General features: G+C 42.6%; 1 protein-coding gene across 1 annotated transcript in view; it reads right to left on the bottom strand.

Moving 5' to 3' along the window:
* Positions 1 to 360: 360 nt before the first annotated feature.
* The window catches only part of TIMD4 (T cell immunoglobulin and mucin domain containing 4), a gene marked incomplete at its 5' end in the record, with an annotated part of 33,719 nt that continues 13,141 nt past the window's right edge, over positions 361 to 20,938 (bottom strand). Inside the window, 4 exons of the mRNA XM_079916682.1 lie at positions 361 to 465; positions 1,405 to 1,444; positions 2,838 to 2,931; positions 4,403 to 4,449. Of these exons, the coding sequence (XP_079772808.1) occupies positions 393 to 465; positions 1,405 to 1,444; positions 2,838 to 2,931; positions 4,403 to 4,449 (254 nt within the window). The 3' untranslated portion in view covers positions 361 to 392. The remainder of the gene's footprint in view (positions 466 to 1,404; positions 1,445 to 2,837; positions 2,932 to 4,402; positions 4,450 to 20,938) is intronic.

Genomic DNA, 20,938 nt, shown 5'->3' on the forward strand with positions numbered 1-20,938 from the left:
GCTACCAGGTTGAAGAGAGTTTAGACCTGTTCTGTGTAAGCACAAGTTCAACTAGGACCAGCAGGCAGATGCTATCTGGACACAGACTTTGTTCTAAATATTTCGAAGTCTCAGAAGTGCCCTGAGATTGAATGGACTTCCTTGGGTGTGATAGTGAGTTCACCATCACTGAAGGTGTTCAATTATACTGTGGAAGATCACTTAGCAGTGATGCTACAGAGATTAAACTATGAGAAGGTGTGGTCTCTAAGGTAACTTTCACTTGTGAAACTAAGGCAAGACTGGATCAGTGACACCAAGGCAACAGACGGTTTAAAAAAAAACATTCTAAGACTTATTTTGATAATTCACACATCATATCCTCATCCTCAATCCTAAGAGAAAGGGGCACTTTAGAGTGTGAAAAGACCATCTTCAGTTTCTCTTTCGTCGAGTACATTTTTACCTTCTCCAGCACTGTCTAGCCTGTAAAGAGACAAGAGAGGCTGATGATGAGAAACACCAAGACCAGGAATGAATGGATGCTGGTAGATTATAAAACACCTAATCAAGGGCTGTTAGAGTTAAAAGGGCTCAGAGTCCAGTCCAGTCCAGAGTCCAGTCCAAGCCTCACATTTCACAGATGGGAAAACTGAGGCCACAGGGGATAAAGGGCTTTTGCCAATCTATTATAATAAGGGGATTTAAAGTTTCTGTATTAGCAAAGTATAAAATCATGATCTAAATTTACCAAGAGGATCTCCAAGTATGACTTTGAAAAGTTACCTTGCTAACCTTTAGTTTCCCTACTTGTTAAAATTTACTTGTTAATATAGATATTGTGGTATTGATGCAATTATTAGGTGAAAGCAAGGTCTTCATCACAGTTTACACCAAATCTTTTCATTTCTTTACCAAAAAGCTATTTAACAGGACAGATATCCAAAATCCCTTTCCAAAGACTCTTCAAATTATTTAAAAAACAAAACAAAAACCTGCTCCCATGGTCTAATTTGCCAGAGGAATTAAATCCCAGGAATGATACTATACATGCTTTTTCATTTTCCATACTGCCAACTCTCCTCTCAGTGAACTCCAGTTTAACAATGACCTTTTAAAGTGAGTCACCCAGAGTGGAACAACTAATGGGTAGAATGACATATCACCTTCTTTCTTTTGCATGTCATACTTCTGTTAATGCAACCTGCCACTGTATTTGCATTTTGGACAAATATCACAGTGTTAACCAAGACAGAGGTTAACGTGAGCTGAATCCCCACATCTTTTCCACCTCTAATGCCACATTTCTCCAACCGTGTATTTAATCCGAATACAAACACAAGTCATTAAACCACTGAGTAGTATCTAATCATTTGTAACAGCTTGTACAATCATTACAACAGTCAGTCATGCAAGATGAATTACCTGGTGTGTTTCTGGACACAATTGGTTTTCATGACTTTCCCTGAAAAGACAAGGCCAGGTTAGAAGCAGAGTAGCTGTGCTTATGTGAAATGCTGGGGGAAGGACAGAGCAACATTATGAAGAGCAGAGGTGGTCCAAAGGTGGGAACTTAGGAACTGGATTTGGTAGAGAAAGCCACTCCTTTCCCCAGATCAGATGATTGCTTCTTTAGGCCCCTAGTTACTGCTCATCAATCACAGAGTTGTTCCAACATTGTGGGCAATGGCGTTAAGCTGCTTTATTCTTATTTTTTTGTTGTTGTTTTGTTTTTGGCCAGGCTATGAGGCTTGAGGAATCTTAGTTCCCCAACCAGGGATTGAACCCAGGCCCCGGCAGTGAAAGGGAGGGCGACTGGAGGGCAAGGGAATTCCCTAAGCTGCTTTATTCTTGAGTTATTTGAATTCAAGTACTCACTTGGGTTTTAAAACACTTCCTTAGGACATGCACCCATAATTTCCCAAACTGTAACATGCCTTTGTATGAAGGTTAATGACAAACTTCCACTAAGCTCTACACTTCCTTTTGTAGTGCTCACTAGGGATAGATGTGGAGACACACGAGTTTCCCTGTTGTTGCTCAAACAGGCTGAGATGGTTACTACTAGTCAGAGCTCCTCACTTACTACCAGTTTCTGTTAATGACTACAGAACAATTTTTTCCCCATTTTTACAGGACCAGGTGCTACGTGCCTATACTTGGCATGAAAACTATAAACCCCGGTTCACGATTTCTTTTTGCAATGTTTTAAAACTTTTTTTTTTCTTTGAAAGCAGGGGAGGGCAGCCACAAGGTCATGGGCCAGCTCAAGAATCTAATGACAGCTACGGACCCTGTCCTCTGAAAAATGCAGATATGAATGTACAAGTGCTTTTCCACACGATTTTAAGGGATTCACTGGTCCCCTGAGGTCCATCTGTGGACCCTAGGTTAAGAAGTTTTACTTTAAGGGAACAAATAAGAAGACCGGGGTGATTCACGGCTCTCTTCCTGGGGCATTCCTAGCCAGAGGAAGAGGCTGGGTCAGGGTTTCCTCCACCCCAAGACAGTGATAAGAATAGTACTTCCCACTTAAGGCAGTCAGGAGCATGAAATGAGTTAGATATGTCAAGAATATAGCAACAGGACTGGCACAGAATAAGTGTCCAATAAATAAAGGTGCTTTTCTTTCCCAAAATGTAAACTCTATCAGGGGCATGATGCTCAAAGCCTTTAGCATCTTGGGGAGAATGAGTTTACCTCTAACCTCCTTGACAGGGATGATGAGGGCAATCATAGCAGTGGGACTCTAAGGAATGGGGAAAACAGGCAGAAAGCAGAATCCATCCACTCCCAGATCCCCCTGGAGTTTCCAAAGCTCTGAAGGGCTTCATCCCACCTGGTCCTGCCCTCCTTACCTCGAAGGAAATATGCCAGAAGCAATGCCAACAGCACAACTCCCAGGGAGGGAGCAATGATCATGAGCAGGTTGTAGTTGTTGGTCATTTTTATCTGGTGAGACACAGGGAAGGCGATTGGGTCACTCATTTCCGAACAGCATCCTCCTGTGAGTTTCCCATCACTAGCACACCATCCAGTGACCGGCAGCTTCACTGCAGCTCACCACCTTTTGCCCAATGTGTCTCAAGATCAAAACAAAGCCAGCCTTATTAATTAGACTTAAAAAAAAAAAAAAGTGGAAAATCTGAAACATTTTACCCAGACCCTTCCCTCAAATTTTCCTAAGTCTTAAACACCAGGCAGTTGGGTTGTGGGGTGTGAAGATTAAAAAAATAACTGTCCTGTAAGCTGTGCCCTCCACTGTCAGATCTCTTTACCGGCCATTGCCTAAATCCTTTCAGCTCTACCTACACCTGTGTGTTAGTTCTTTTCCTGGCTGACTTAGACTTCTAGAGGCAATAAGGTGAAAGAGAAGGTGAAACTCAATATCAAATTTTCTGCAGTCGTGGTTCTCAAAGTGTAGCCAGGGGACCCCCGCATGAGATCAAAATGATTTTCAGGACACATTATTTGCCATTTTTACTGTCATTCTTTCATGAGACGTACAGTGAAGTTTGCCAGAGGTTACAGTTATGTGACATGTGATGTGAAGGTCTCAGTGCTCTGATAACATAATATGCAAGATACGAGAACCTCTATCTCCTATTGAGCCAGACATTAACGAGACTTGCAAAAATGTAAACCAATGCCACTTTTCTCCCTAGTATTTTTTCATTCAGGAAAATGTAGGTATTTTTCATAAAGTATTATTTATGTTAACATGTAATGGGTTTGTTATACTTTCTTAAATGAATTCACATTGTTTTTAACTTCTCAGTTTTAATTTTTATGAATATAAAGGGGTCCTGACACCAAACAGTCTGAGAATCACCGCTCTACGGGCAGCATCTAGTTCCCTGGGGGCTACACCATCTCCCATTGGCCAGGCCAGGCTCCATCCCCTCAGCTTCCTGTCCCTTCTCTTACAAGGCAGCAGAGGCAGGGCAATAATCTCTCTCTGAGGAGAGAGAAGGGGAAGAAGGAAGAATGAATGGGACCTTCACGTTTCCCTTATAGGTTGTCTATACTACCTGAAGGTTTTACATGAAGCAGCTTGAGTCATTTTCACAATAATACAAATGAATGAAGGATAAGCTCAGAAAATAAGAGGAACGCTGGTGACAGGTGTTGATTCTGCAGAATGTCACTCATTCTGGGGCAGCAGAGGGACCACAGAATAATTTCAATGTTTTTTGTTTATACTTCTTTTTTCTTTTCAAAGCGTCTGTACATATAGAAGTAACGATATCAACATTATTTCTGCCAAGAGTACAAGTCTACGAATTCCTTCACTGTTTCATAACAGTTGCAATGTATTTTGCCCTTAGATAGATCTGATCTCCCAGTCCATTTCCACAAAACTTTATTGTGGATTTTAAAACTGTAGGTTATATACTTCAAAATACTTCACAAAAATTTTTACCTGTTCTGATTCAAATCCATTTTGCACAAGAAATGGCGTCTCAGATGCTGGGAAGGAGAAAGAGAAGATAATGTTTATATTTCCTGTGGGAGAATAAAATGCAACACCCTGAAATAGACCCTTCAGTTGATGTGTTTAATCTTTCAATCCCAACTTTCCTTCTTTTGCGTAATTTATTTATGCACGTTTGTTTTGGTATGTTTTTATCTAAAGCTCATCTGCTGTCCAGTATTATCCCACAGGAGCATCTCCATTTTATAGATGGGTAGAGTGAGGCATTAGGCCAGGAGGCAATTGAATCTAAATTTTCTTTAAGCCCCAGTAATGCATTCAGGACTTTTCTCCAGCAAGAAAACCTGTCAGTCTATCAGTCAACAAATATTTATTAAGCATTTATTATAGGCCATGCACTATTCTAGCTGTACCATCGACCTTCTCGATGGAGTTTACAACTTAGTACAGAAAACCCAATTTAAACAAGGAATGTAAATAGTTGTAAAAAAGCAATTGTGCAAAATTCTGGGAAGAAATAGTATAAGGTGTCAGAGGTACATCATAAGGATGGCTGACCGGTTCTAGAGGGTCACATCCTTGAAAATGTGAAATTTAAGCTGAGACACGGAGTTATGGATTTATAACTGATAGCTGAGTTCAACAAGGGAACCATACTGAGAATCTACCAAGTACTAAGCACGGTTCTGGGCACCAAGAATGCAGAGATGAATATGGCATGGTCCCACCCTCATGAAATTTACAGTACACTAGAGGAGGGAGACCAGAAGCTTATTTCAGCCTAACGGGCCAAAGGTAAGGATGCAGGATGGACAGGCCGCTGGGGAGGGTGGGCAGAGGGAGAGGCACTTAGCCCCATGGTAGTTCAGTGAGTGCTATCAGAATTAAGCTCCGTGAAGACACTGTCCCTCTGTGCCCGCTCAACAGTGGGACTCCAACACTGCCTGACACATACTTGGTGCTCAATAAATGTTTGTTGAATGAGTTAACACCTGAACTGAGTTAAGGTTGTGTAACAATTAACAAAGCAAGATGGTAAAGGCATTTTAGGTAGAACATCAGCAAAGCTACGGAAACATGAAGCAGGATGGTTCCCGTGCAACTGGCAAGCGTCTGTGCAGGTGTCAAATGAGAAGTCGGGGGTGGCAGGGGATGGCATGGAGATGGGCAGGAACCAGTCACGGAAGGCTTTCTGTTTCATGCTGCTAAGTCTCCCTTTAGTTCTGTAAGCAGTGGGAAACCACAGAAACGTTTCAAGCAGGTTATGATCCAGTTAGGAGGATAAGAGAACAGCCAAGAGATTACTATCTACCTGATTCCAGGTCTGAAATTCAGAGCTAGTAGGGAAGGGAGAGAGACAGATTCCAGAAATGCTTAGGAGGGAGATCAAGAGGATACGGACATTGAATGGGGGGTGGGAAAGAGCTGAGTCGAAGTTTCCTCCTTGAGAAAGTGGGCCATTGCCTGAACTGTCCCCTAGGATCGGGAAGAGAAGCAGCAGCAAGGCAGTGGGCGAAAGGCAAGGAGCTCAGATTTAGAGTCGCTGAGTGTAAGCCACCAGAGGGACACTGCAAACGCTATTTGCATAATAAGCAGTTGACTGATTTGAATCTGAATCAAAGTCGGGAAAAGGTTGGAGCTGGAGATACTGATTTAGGAGACATCAGGATCCAGGCAGCAGATAAAAACCTCAGAGTGTAAAAGAAACCCAACGGCTACATGTTCAGAGAAACAGGGGAGCATGAATCCTGAGAAATCCTAGCACTTAAAAGGTAGGCAGAGGAGGGGCTTCCCTGGTGGCGCAGTGGTTGAGAGTCCGCCTGCCGATACGGGGGACACGGGTTTGGGCCCCTGTCTGGGAAGATCCCACATGCCGCGGAGCGCCTGGGCCTGTGAGCCATGGCCGCTGAGCCTGTGCGTCGCGAGCCTGTGCTCCGCATCGGGAGGGGCCACACAGTGAGAGGCCCGCGTACCGCAAAAAAAAAAAAAAAAAAAAGGTAGGGAGAGGAGGTGGAGGAGAAGGAAGAAGAAACAGGGCAGGGGGCAGTGAGTGAGAGCAATGTCCCGGGGCCAGGGCAGGGGAGAATGTCCAGGAGGGATGCAAAGTCGTATGTGCAATAAAACCTTCCCGTAGAAGCAGAACACAAAGCCACACACAGAGGAGGCCCGAATGGAACAAATAGGGTAATAATTATTGAAATTGATCGCTGTTTCCCCCAAGCTTCTCTGCACTCAAGGCAAAAGGAGAAACGTGACAGGTTTTGTAAGGTTCATAGTTTGGTACAAGACAGCTTATTTGTTCTACAGGGAAAGTGACTTGTTGAATGCCTAGGAGCATAAAACTCAGAGGGGGATATTCAGCATGTTTTCATATCCTACATCTTAGTTAATGTTGTTTTTCTCTCAGCTATTATCCCCTAGAGCTGGAAACTGCATGTAAGTATTCAAAATTCCTACCCTGTTCTGTCAAAATCCCGCTGAAATCATTTGTGATGGGTAAGCCTGAAATTGAAACCATCAAAGAGAAAAGCCAGCCTGGGTCATTTTTGTCAGAGCTAATCTGTATTTTAAATTGGAGGTGTCTAAAGGGAGACACATTTTGCAAACACAAACACTACCGAGTGATACCAGACAGGACTTTTTCTTCTCCTTCTTCTCCTTCTCCCTTCTGAAAATGCCAGAAGCCCAAATGGAAGTACTCATAGGGCTGCAGTGTTATACACCAAAGAGCAACAAGAAGTACACACTGGTGGTTGGCTTTTCTTCCTTGTGAAAAGTAGCAATGCCTGCGGCTGGGGGATAGGAGTTAGACAAGTCCAGGCTATTGGTTTTCGTGTCCTCTGTGTTCTGCTGGCCATTACATTCTCAAGGCCCTGAACGCTGCCACGAGCACGTTCAGGCAGAGGCAGAGCCTCCCAGAACTTGCAAGAAAAGCAATTCTGTGAGAGAGGAATTGTAGTGGGTTGAATATTGTCCCCACGCCCACCCCCCGCAAATCATGTCCAAGTAGAACCTCAGATTGCAACCTTATTTAGAAATAGGGTCTTTACAGATGTAATTAGTTAAGGATCTTAAGATGAAATCATCCTAGATTTAGGATAGGCCCTAAATCCAATGGCCGGTACCTTTACAGGAAGAGAAGAGGACACACAGAGCCACACACAGAGAAGGTCATGTGAACACGCAGGCAGAGACGAGAGTGACGTTGCCATAAATCAAGGAATCCCTGCGGCACCAGAAGCTGGAAGAGGCGAGGAAATATTCTCCTCTAGAGCCTTCAGAGAGAGTAAGGCTGTGCTGATACCTGGATCTCAGACTGCTAGCCTCCAGAACCGTGAGAGAATAACTTTCTGTTGTTTTAAGCCACCTCATTTGTGATCATTGTTACCGCAGCCCTGGGAAACAGATATAGGTATTAAAGGAAATTGACATATGAAGAACGAGAGTGGCCTTCCATGGAGGAAACCAGCCTAAGAAAGAAAAAGGAAATGGGTGCTGAGCACATATAAGATGACTAAATGGGTATAATGATTTGCATTGAATCTAGAAAAGTGATGGTCCAGAGCCGTGGTCTCCAGAGAGGGCTCAGCGCTCACCTGGACTGTGCAAGGCCATCCACTGGGAGTGGGGAAAACGAGAGCTTCTGTTTACATTTAATTAAATTGAATCCTTGCAACATTTATTCGGGAGGGATATATTCCAACATGTACATGTTAGTATGGAGGTGTATTTGAACAAATTACCAATAAGCGTTTTACCACTAATAATACATTTTTAGCCTGGTCAGGAGAGGAAGAATGAGTCACTTGGAGACTATGGTAGACAAATTAACGAAACCCAAAGGTGTCTGTGTCTAATCTTCAGAATTTGTGATATGTATATGTATGGCAAAGGAGACTTTGCAATGTGATCAAGTGAAGGCTCTTGAGATGGGAAGATTATCCTGCATTACCCAGTGGCCCAATACAATTATCCTGCATTACCCAGTGGCCCAATGTGATTACAAGGATCCTTATAAGAGGGAGGCCAAAATGTCAAAGCTGGGATAGGTGAGGATGGAAGAAGAGGCCAGAGAGAAAGAGAGATTTGAAGATCCTATGTTGCTGACTTAAAGATGGAGGTAATGGGCTGAAAACCAAAGAAAGCAAGTGACACGCAAACGCTGGAAAAGGCAAGGAAATTGATTCCCCCCCAGACAATTCGGAAGGAATACAGCCCCACCAACCCCTTGATTTTAGGACTTCTGACCTCCAGAACTATAAGATTAATCTGTGCTATTTTAAGACACTACCATTCAGGTAATTTTTTATTTATTATTTATTTTAATTTATTTATTTTAATTTATTATTTATTTATTATTATTATTTATTAATTTATTATTTATTTATTTTAATTATTCAGGTAATAACAGCAACAGAAAACTAACACAGAGACACTAGCCTCCAAGACAACAGTGGCTCTGGGGATGGGCACATGGGATGAAAGGCAGATTGACTTTCTATTTAAAAGTTTTTTGTACGCTTTGTAGTTTTGTCATGCAGGTGTAGTATCTATCTTAAAAAAAATTAGTTAAATTGCAAGAACAACAACAAAAGAATCTTAAGATTAACCATGCTTTTCCCAGGTCCACGTACTCATCAATGCTTCTGATGAATATCAGATTTTCCTACAAGGTGAGAATGTATTTACATTAAAAAAAAAAAAAACCCAAAATAGGGACCCCTTAGCAGTTAGAGTTCACACTGTAAATTAGTAAATTGGCTTGCTGGTTTAATTTTAGGCTCTTGAGTTCTGGGTATACATGGGTACTCTGAAAAATGGAATTTCTGTAAAAAATTAACCCCAGACCTCAGATCACAGTGAGGCTGCCAGTTGGCCTCCCTCATGCATTACCACCACTAAGTATTTCCCTGAGACTTCCTGGCTCTGTGACCTTGGGCAAGACATTTCCTCTCTCTGAGCCACAGTTTATTCATCTGAAAATGCTGCTATTTCACCAACTGATCGCCTATGTCTTTTTTAACCTTTATGTCTCTGGATAACTTTTTATAAAGTATTTGAATGACCTGAGAAAATTATCATTACATAGTAATTTTTTTAAGGATATAAAGCTGTACTTAGTGTAGGGAATGAATATGTAAATACTTCAAAATATATATACAAACACATGTATACCTCTTGTTCCCCAAAGAAAACTAAAAAGAAATCCAGGCTAAATACACCTGACTTTGAGTGGAAATATTGTAGGCAATTCAATTTTTTTATTAATACTTTTGTATGATTTCTAATTTTCTCAAATGTGAAAACTTTAACTGTAAAATATTCCATGTATCATGTGTTAATTACTGAAAACTCTGCAGGATGACTTAGTCAAGGGCTAACTGTTAGGGGTGTGTCATTTCTCTGAAGCAAGGCCACAGTGACATTCTAAGTGAAACTTTGAAGATAGCTGTTAGAAACTCATTCACCCACAGCCAAAGAAGGGTTTTGTGGTGCTATTAGAAAAAGGCACCTCCCATGATCTAAGAGTACTGAGGTATGATGATGTAACAGGATATATATATTAGTCATTTTTAAAGGTCAAAAACTTTTTTTTTTTAATATAATGAGTGCATATAAAAACTGGTGAAATCCAAGTAGAATTTGTAGTCTAGTTAATTGTATTGTACTGATGTAAATTTCTTCATTTTGATAATGTACGGTTATAGTGTAAGATGTTGCCACTGAGGGAAGCTGGAGGAATGTGTAGCTCTCTCTGTACTATTTTTGCAAGTTTGTGGAAGTCTACAATTATTTCAAAATAGAAAGTTTTTAAAAATTAGTTTAAATATCAGCCATTTCATATAGTTCAATCTAATCTATGCATGACACGTAGTAGCTTTGCAGTAAAGACTTGTTGAACAAAAATGTTGAATGAACTTTAAAGCAAGTTTTAAAAGACTATAGAGAGAATGATTTTGTAAACAATTTGACCATTTTTATGAAAAATAATAATAGATGTGACTATGCTATTAACAACAAAAAATGACCTGAGAGGATATAGCCCAAACTGTTACAGTATTATCTCTTCATCTCAATCATTTGGGGCGGGGGCTGGGTGGAATGTTTGGAATACAAGGAACTTCAACTTTATAGTGTTTTAACTTTTTATTTTACAAGAGCATCTATTTATTTCATAACATGAAAACTAAAGTTTAAATGTTAACAGTACGGCATGAAAACACCATCTTTCCCTTCAGAGGACTTCTCATCTAGTAGGGTAGGGGGCAATGTTCAGTGTACACTCAGGAAGACAAACCTATCCAAAAAAATTCACATCTGCCCTTTCTAAGGAACGCATCCAGTATCTGGATGGTATAGATCAAGGGCTGCAAATGACAGCCTAGGGGCCAAATCCAGCCTTGGCCTGTTTTTGCACAGCCTCAGAGCCAAGAATCCTTTTTAGATTTTTAAATGGTTGGGAAAAAATCAAAAGAAGCAGAAGAACTCATAACACATAAAAACTGCAGGGACGTTATATTTCATTGTCCATCAGTACAGTGTTATTGAAGCCTAGAGACACCATTTGCATGTGTGTTATCTCTGGCTGCTCCTGCAGTGTTAGGGCAGGGTTGAGTAGCTATAACAGAGACAGCACGGCTTGTAAGGCCTGAAGATGTATTATCTGGCCCTTCACAGAAAACGTTTGCTGACTACTGGTAAGTGAGTCTACATGCAGAAACAATGCCCATGGAGGCAGGGAATTAAATGTGTTCTATCTGAGTACAATTTTGAAAACCTTCAGACCTTCACACCCTAGGGTGATGAGGGAGTGGACTGGACCTCATTCTCTTACTCAAATAAAACCATGTGCTTTGTGCAATTCTGGAATGGCACTGAATTTTTAGGGTAGAAAATCTTTTAAGAATCTGTTTTGAATATTGCCCGTTTCCAGCCCATTAACAGAAATGTGCTTCAAAACTCCTAGAACCTCCCTCTCAGAATCAGTTTACTGATTCTATCTATCTATCACATGCCTGGCATAGTGATGAGCACTTCGTGTAAATTATTTCACTTTAATGCTTACAAAACCCATTTTACGGATGTATAAACTGAGGCTGAAAGTTTAAATCACTCATCCAGGGTAACACAGACAATAAAAGGAAATTTGAACTCAGCTCAACTCGGAATGACTCAAAAAATCATGATGGTAACCTCTCTGAGAGAAAAGAGAAAGAGCATATTAAAATCCTATTTGAAAACGTGAACTCTCTAACCAATGGGTTTCAGGCCAGAAATCACCTGGAAATAAGAGCACTATCTTCTCAGTGGGTACATTTAAAAACTCATATTACATATGTTGACTCATCACTGAATTCATAGACACTGGGACTCATCGGTCTCTACTTCTAAAACAAATTTAGTTTTGAAATAAGTCAATTCAATGATACAATCTTAACACAACCTAGAATTTTAAAAGTCAGAACTTCAAGCCTTCAGAGAAGTTTCTTTCCTTTCCTAGGTAGCAGTCGGCTTATGCTGTCCCCTTGTGGCTTACTTGTGGTATGGTCTTAAAAATCCAAAGAACAGCAAAAGGATCCAAAAGTCTGAATGTTTTAGATTTGAAAGGAATTCAGAATTATCTCCTCTGATGCCCTTTTTTTAATCAAGAGAAAAATTAAAATCTAGAGAGACAGTTTCATTTGCTCAAGGTTTCACAGTAATAAGTAACAAAGGAAGTGACCAGAACCCATACTTCCTGACCTCACCTAGCAGCACTAACGCAGTTCTGGAATTTCAAAATACCTTTTGAAAATAGAAACAGGCATTTACTGAATTCACATACTTCCTTTAAATTTTGGAGACCCCTGCATGTTTTTGATATGTGGAACGATCAAAAAGAGTACGATGGGGCTTCCCTGGTGGCGCAGTGGTTAAGAATCTGCCTGCCAATGCAGGGGACACGGGTTCGAGCCCTGGTCTGGGAAGATCCCACATGCCGCAGAGCAACTGGGCCCGTGAGCCACAACTACTGAGCCTGCGCATCTGGAGCCTGTGCTCTGCAACGAGAGAGGCTGTGACAGTGAGAGGCCCGCGCACCGTGATGAAGAGTGGCCCCCGCTCGCCGCAACTAGAGAAAGCCCACGCACAGAAACGAAGACCCAACACAGCCAAAAATAAATAAACAAATAAAATTAAATAAAAATAAATTGGATCATATATTAAAAAAAAAGGTTTTTTAAAGAAAAAAAAAGAGTACGATGCACTTCAATCAATCAATCAAGAGAGCATTACATACATGAATCAGGTGTTCCTTAGCCCCAAGAGCAAAATTGGGTAGGGTCCATTTAATTTTGAAAGGAACCAGAGAGTAAATTGTGTTGGCACCCAAAGTGGTTCATAAAGGGGGAGGAATGATGCGATGACTGCACGTCTTACACAGGTGAGGTAACAGAACGAAACCAGAGACTCAGAACACCATTGTTTGAGAGTCACCCAGTTCTAAACAGTGTCTCAGCCTTCCACTGTCTTCAAGGATGCCCAGCAGCACAAATGTCCTCATCATTGTGAGAGCTCAGAGTCACCACCTCAGGCTACTTCTCCCGCGTGCCAATCTCTGCGCGTCTCGGTGAAGCACAGACACGACCTCATCCCTAATCCTTCCCCACTGGACTCCTCTCTGAGGGGCAACGCCTAGCACTGCTCTGCACGCACCAGCCAATCCCTACGTTTTAATTGAGGGAGGGGGCAAGGTGCACATTTCACAAAGAACCTCTGGATTATCAACAACAACAATAATAAATGGACACCATGTACCAAGCACTTACTCGATGCCCAGCACAGTGCAAAGTGTTTTCCATGTTTGATCTCAGAGCATTCTGCACTAGGTACCATTACTGTCCTCATCTCACAGCGGGAGTCCTGTGGCCTAGAGATGTCAGGCAACTGGCTCAAGTGACATAGCTAGCAAGGGAGAGAGCAAACCTCAGAGGCAGGATTACCTATCTGTAGAGCCCAAGCTCTTATCCTCTGGGCTCTATGGCCTTTGGGAAGTGTAGCAAGAGCTCACATACACTTGCTCTGAAAAGATCAGTGCTGGAGGCTGCATGACCATGCTATTTCATGGCACAGTGGGAAGTGGTCCTGTTGGAATGGAATCCTAGCCCTCCACTGCCTAGGTGGGTGCAGGTTCTGAAAAGACATTCTAAAAATTATTATTATTGATGACAATGTTAAGCATAATGGAAGCAGCTAGAAATGCACAGAGTACTTTCACATTTATTATCACATTTGAACTTCAAAATGAATCTATGAGGTAAATAAACTTGGGCGGAATTATTGAGAGGGGAGGAAACTGAAGCCCAGAGAGGTCTTGTGTCTTGCCCAAGGCTGCAAAGCTGGTGTTGATTGCTAGTAAATGGTAGAGCAATGATGTCTGATTCCAAATTTCACTTCTGTTGCCCTCTTCTGCTTCTGGGCATCACAGGAGTCAATAGTCCACAAGTGTGGGTAGGTTCTTGCCAAAGGGCATTGGTACCTTTATTCATTGACTTGTTCGTAGTGGGGAGAACAGCTACCTCACCTCATCACAGAGCTCACTGAGGTTTATCTATTGATCCTACCCTCCTGTGAAACTGGAGATGTCTCCAGCACCTGACTTGGTGTCCGAGGGACATTTTGGTCTGCAGAGTGGTCACCCAGCTCACCTGGGTAACTGTTAGTGAGGACCCATCTTAGGGCCAGCTCCGAGTTCTATTTTCAGTGGATGGTACCTTACTTCACTTTCACTTTCTGTTCACCTTACCATGGACATGCCTCTCCTAAAGCCTGGCAACTTTCTTTCGTCTTATTTGGTTGACCTTTCTGAAGGTGAGCTGTTAGATACTAGAATTACACAGATTCAATCCCAACTTTAATGGAAAAAAAAAAAAAACATTTGTACGGTTGATAGATGTAAGACTATTGTGAGAAGCATCATAAGAATCCACTTTTTGTCCTTTTCCTTCATCCCCAGACTGCCAGCCTACCAACTGATTCCAGCCTGCGAACAGCACTGGGCATGAAAGATAAAACAAACAGGCTACCGCCTCGCGAAAGATGTTGACTTTGAAATCGACTGCATCCAATTTCTTTCCTCCTAACAACGGCATTTGTGAGTGAAAATGAGCTTTGCTTCATTCCCCTGCCTTCCTCTGCTCCTTCTGCTGAACTTGCACTGAGAATGGCAACTCCTCCTACAAATTCTTTATGCCCCTGATCAACTGAGGACCCAGGAAGTGTCAAGTTCTGACAGGACTCAACTTTGACTTCAATGAAATAGTGCAGCGCAGGGGAAAGAGCTCTGATTTGGGACCCAGAAGAGAGTCCTATGTAGGACTTACTTCCTCGTCTCTTTGAAATTTTTTTGTGCTTCTGTGCTTCAGTTTCCTTCCGTGTAGAATAAGGAGAGTCGACCACACCAGCAATTCCTAAATGCCTTCTTGGGGCTAGGGCTGGGCTTCAGTTTCTTGGACCCACCCCAGAGGTCCTCATTCTGCAAGTCTTGGATAGAGTAGGGCCACCTACGCTTTGACTAAGCTCTCTGTGGTTCCAGACCATGGCCAGGTCTGGCATAGACAGACTGGATGATCTCAGAGTTCAAGGTCTTGGTTCCCCAGTCGTCTCCTACCTCCCTGGGAGGTCTGCATGAGGTCTGATTGCTCTCTCACCTTCATTGATGCCAACCTAACTCCCCTGTCTCCTATCTCCATTTCTAGACCAAACCCTTCCTCTCCCATTTTTGATGGCCTCCCCTCCTCCTATAACAGTACAAGTCTCCTCCCTCTACCCTGCCTCCCCTCTAAATATTCACTCTCCAACTCCTTGAAAGAACGCCTAGCATTTATTCTCTCACAATGGCTCAGCGCTGGACTTCAGGGTGTCCATCCACAATGCTCACCCTGTTCGCTTAGCGGTCCTCCTGCCACAGTTCACAGCCACCTATCTAGATGCCACATCTGACCGGTATTTAGAATTCCCTCATATTTAAGTACACATCCCATAATCTTTGTCTCCTGGACCACTTCCTACCTCTGCTGTCTCTCTAACTGGCCGCCTGGGCCAGCTTTTCTGCCTCTACTACACCCTCTCCCAATGGAGTCGTTCCTGTAAGGAGGTGGGGTGTCTGCCTTCATCCCACCCTTCCTCTCCCACAATATCTTCAGACGATACCACAGGAGCTTCAATGATGCCCTCTGCTAATGAGACAATAGAATCAAGTGTTTAAGAGCTAATTTTCAAGAGTAAAGAGACCTGGGGTTCCAACTCTGGCAAATGTCTTAACCTCTGCAAACCTGTTTCTTCTCCTTTACAACGAATGCAATAATAGAATCTTCCTCACAGATCTGGACGATGCCTCATGATGAGATAATGCACTGAAAGCATGGAGCCCAGCCCTGTCCTATAATAAGCACTCAGTAACTGTCATATTATATCGATAGGCCCGAACTCTCCCTCATGAGATAGTACGTATGAAAGTTTTGGTATAGGGGCAACTCCTTATTCAGCACAGTAATGATTCTTGGATCACAGGAGGTGCCAATCATCAGACACCCAATCCCCACCGAGGCATCCGTAAGTCCGCCCAGCCCCACATTTCCAACGGCCTGTTAGACATTTCCCAGGGGCACTTCAAAGTCAAGATCGCCCAAATAAATTTCACTCTTCCTCCTGGGGTTCCTCTACCAGTGAATCCATCACATCGAGCTGATCTCCCAAGTGCGGAGAATCAGTCATCCTTCCTTCTTACTCCAGTCACCAAGTCCTCTCAGTTCAAAGTCCTAAATGGCTCTGACTCTGTCCCTTCGCTGCTGTCACTGCTGCCATCATCCTGGTGGAGACACTCACCTCTTGCCTGAGTTATTGCAGGAGGCTCTCTGCCTCCAGGCTTACTCCCCTCGAATACATCTTCCACACTCTTGCCAGAGCAATTTTTCCTAAAACAGAGCTGAAAATGCCATTCCCGACTCCAAAAACATGACTGCGCCTGTGTGACCCCGGAACGAAATCTAAATTCTTCAGCCCATCAATCAAGTCCTTTAAGAACCTAGGCCACTCCTAGCTTCCTGTCTTCATTAGATTAAACTAGACTCTTAAACAATCGCCAAAGATTTCGTGCTATTATAAGTCCCCCTATTTCTGCTCATGCTGTTCTCCCTGCCTGTTCACTCTTCTCTGCTCAATGAGATGTTCTCATCCATGAAGAACCAATTCAAGGATCATTGAGTGAAATCATCCCGGCCTTTCTTTCCAAGTTAGAATCCTTCTCTCCCTTCTTTGGGTCCCCAGGGCACCTTTTCATACTTCTATCCCAAAACCAAGCTCACTGGATAATTGTTTGCTCTACACAAGCCTGTCTGTCCCACCCCTTTAAGAACAGAGGTCAAGACTTCCTCATTTTTATATGTTCTGGGTCTTGCACAGGGAAGCACCCAGGGAAGCCATGTTTAATGAATGACAGATTTGAAAGGCCTTTACCAAATATCATGTGACCTATTTCCATATATCCAAACCAAATGCCAAGGTAAAGATATAAAATCTCATCTCTAACCACTCTTCCCTCTGAGAATCCTTTGATTCCATGGCCAGGCCAGCTTGCTCTGGACCATGAAGCTTGGGCTGGTTTTGTAAAACAGAAAGATACAGTAAGAGAACAAGAACTCCTAAAAGCACCCCATCCCCACTCCCCCACCATCCAACCCTGGGATGGAGAAAACACTACTGTAAGAATCTCAGAAAAGGAAATTAGGACTATTGCCAGAGGAATGTTCATTTTTTCCCAGTTTTCCTGGGTTGACAGCCAAGCCCTCATGCATATTTGGGGGCATTAAATTTGAAATTATTTCACAGCTTGGACTTCATACTGTTGATGAGTATAATGATCTACCGGGGGGCTGAGAAAAAGTGAATCCTAATACTTGAGGAGCAAATAGGAAAATCTGCCCTCAGGGAAGCTCTGTTGAGAGATAGTGGCTGCCAGTCTTGGGACAAAGGTTAACTGTACGTGGGATCAGGAGAACTGGCCTCTGGTCTCAGCAGCCTCCCTATCACTGCAAGCCCTCTCTCAACTCACTGGCCTTTGCTGGGCCTCAATTTCCCATCTGTTTTCCACTGACAACACCTCCCGAGGAGTTCGTGGGCCCAAATTTCAAACCTCTGAAACCTGGGTAAGAGTCTCAGCTCTCCCTCTGCCTCACTGTGTGATCTCAGGAAAGTCATTCCACATCTCTGAACTCTATTTCTAGGCAGCCACAGAGTGGAGGTGAGGATTTGACATCCTGACTAGGGCTTCTTCAGATGATGTCTGCAGACCAAATACCTTCAAAGCAGAGGAGGGCACCGGAGCAGGAGATACATACTTGGAGGTGTCTAATCAAATAAATAATACAAATCAGGAAGCCCTTGCATGGCAAACTCGACCACAGCTCTTTTTCAAGCAAAACTTGATTTCTGAGCCTAAATTATAGAGTGAAGCCTCCCTAGATTGAGTGATGTGAGAAGGACAAAACAACTGAGAGGCATCAGAAGATTAAAGATGTCCACCAGAGGAACAAAACCCATAACTGAGAGTTCCATAGAGCCATGTAATAAGCAGCCAGTGAAAAGCTTTCAGAATCAGATTTATTTTAATAGTGAGTCGAGAATGACTGCCATGAGATTTTTTAAAAAGCTTTCGTCACTTCCCCAAGTTTGCAATTTTGTCACTCATCAGCTGTTTTCCTGGTGCAATTAGCAGTTAAAAAATCATAAAACCAAAAAGTGTCTCTGCCGTGTATGTGAGGGTTTATTCTCTACTGTATTCATGGGTCTGTATGTCTGTCTTTGTGCCAGCACCATACTGTTTTGATTACTGTAGCTCTTTAATATGTTTTGAAATCAGGGGGAAAAAAAAAAGTGTCTCTGTATTTGGAAGGAAGTGAGTCAGCTGGGAGCTGGTAGATGTGGCCTCTTGCTCCCCAGCCGGCCTGGCCAGAGAATGAAGATGTGTTAGTAGGAAGATCAGCAGAGATCCAGTGAGCAGAGGGGATCAGAATTTGTCACGAGGACTGTCATTTACTAGCCAGTAATTATGGACCAGACATTTTTCTCATGCATTTCCTCACTTAACAGCCCTATGAACCATGTACTATTATCTCCATTGTACATTTTGAGGAAACTGAGATTTCAAAAAGCCTAGAACAAGAACCTGATATTCTAAAAGAAAAAAATAAAGCATAAAACGTTAGAGCTGGTATATAACCCTGAGCCTTCACATTCCCCAAATGAGGTGTTTTAACCCCCACCTCAGGCTACCGAGAAGAATGTGAGGAGAAAGGACTAGAAAAAAAGGATTTGGGATGTTACTGAGGCACTAAAAGTGAGGCTGAGGCATAATCTGCAGAGGATTTAATCCCAAGCCACCCGATTTTATTTAGGAAATGACATGGTGATGTGGGTCTCCTCACCTTAGCTTCAGAGTCCTTACCCAATAGAGATGTTGGGTCACTCTGGAGCAATTTGGGACCATTTCACACATTCCTGTGGCCAAGCAAGAAATGAAATTAATCCTCAGGCTAGAGGGACTGATTTGAGTTCCCAGATACCTAGAGGCGTAAGAGTTCGTATTCCCCTAACAGGCTGCCTTTAGCTGGGGGGAAGAAACCTATGAGAATTTTTATTGTTATTGTTGTTTGTTTGAATTATGGTTCCTAATCATTTGGAGCTTTGCAGAATTCTTGGAGAATCTAATAAAAGTTCTATACTTTTTTCCCCAGGAAAATGTGTGTGTACATATACAAACACAACTATATATATATAATTTCAGGGGGGTTCTTGTCCCCCTGCCAAGTTCATCCACAGACAACTCCATTTAGGAGTCCATGTACACATTTTAATAATACCCCTGGAAACTGGGTGTGATCCCACCTCTCTCTCTGCACTGCTGTGTTGTGTGATCTTGGGCAAATCACTCCACATCTCTGAACTCTGTTCCAGGCAGCCAAAGAGAGGAAGTAAAGAATTGCCATTCCAGGTAATGCTAATTTTAGGGAATAATAATTGTAGCAAGATCCACTTGAACAATTTAAAGCAGCCCTCAACCATGGCAGCCTGGCCATCCAAAAATTACATGAAGACATGAGGAAGGAATTGGGAATGTTTAGCCAAGGTAAGAAAAAGCCCACAGAAGCATGTAGGTTCTCTGAAATGGGTTGAAAGCATTTTTATGCAAATGAAGAAGTAGTTTTATTCTCTAAGTGCTTCCAGAGGGTAGATGGGGCGGGGGCAGCCTACCATGGGGTCAGAATGGCATCAGAGTTGAGCAGAGAAGGGTTAAGCCCAGGTCCATCATCTACCAGACAAGATATATAACATTCATGGACTCTAAAATGGATGTGATAATGGTATCTGTCTCATAGGATTTTGTGAAAAATCAAATGAGGTAATGCATGTAAAATGCAGAGCGTTGAAACAAAGACAGACCTCAGTAGGTGTTCGCTTCTATAATAAACTCCCTGACCCTCCATTTCTTTATCTGTAAAATGGGGATAATACCTATACCTGGCTAGAAGGTCATTGTTAGATTTAAATAAAACAATACAAGTTAAAACCCTTATACAGCACCTAACACCTAGCTAAATCCTCAGTATGTATTATAAATGTTTCATTACAAAAACCGATGGAAAAAAAGGATGGTAAATGACAAGAACATGATATTTTATTTCAGACTGGAAGGTAAGGCAAAATAAACTAATACCTAAGAGTATGGAATCAGAGCTAGACTTCCTGGCTCTGGCACCCAACAGCTGTGTGGGCTTGAAAAAGCTATGACAAATAGAGATTGGAGCATCTGGTAAGAGGGATTGAACTAAGTGGCCCAGGAGAATAGTTGACCCCATGCCGGCACATGATATGTGCTCAATAAACCCTGGCTTCTTCCACAACGAACAGATGTTACACAGAGACTGACAGACCTTCCTATAACCAGCTCCTCTTCAGCAGTGCCGCCTATGGGTATGGGCACAAGTGTTCTCTCTCCCAGGATTTATCAAGCAGAAGTGACATGAAATTATCAGGGATATTATAAAAGACGGTAAAACATCAGATGACCTTCTGTTCCCTTGTATTCAGTGTAAAATAGTCCAAGATTTAAGTGGAATAAATGAAACATTTTGCAAACTCGTTGACCATCCTTTGTCACTTTTCTAGTTGCTGCCTTCTCTTCTGCCAGAAAATAGGCCCCCACCCTACCGCATCCCATGGACAAAGAAGGTTTGGATCACTGGCACCTTGTTATCAACATCCAGTCCAGGTTTCCCGTCCTCCCACTGTGTGAGTTAGTGCATGCCAAAGCTTTTCAACATGAGATCACCCTTGCATTTCATCTTGATTTACAGTCTTCCTTCAAAACCTATCTCCCTTCCGCTCACTCTTGTCTGGACCCTCCAATTCCATCTTCCGAGCCTTTGTCAGTGATGTTACATTGCCTCCTTCACAGAGTTAAAGGATGGCTGTTTTCTGGCTAATAAA

This window comes from Stenella coeruleoalba (genome assembly GCF_951394435.1).
Source record: "Stenella coeruleoalba genome assembly, chromosome: 3".
NCBI lineage: Eukaryota > Metazoa > Chordata > Mammalia > Artiodactyla > Delphinidae > Stenella > Stenella coeruleoalba.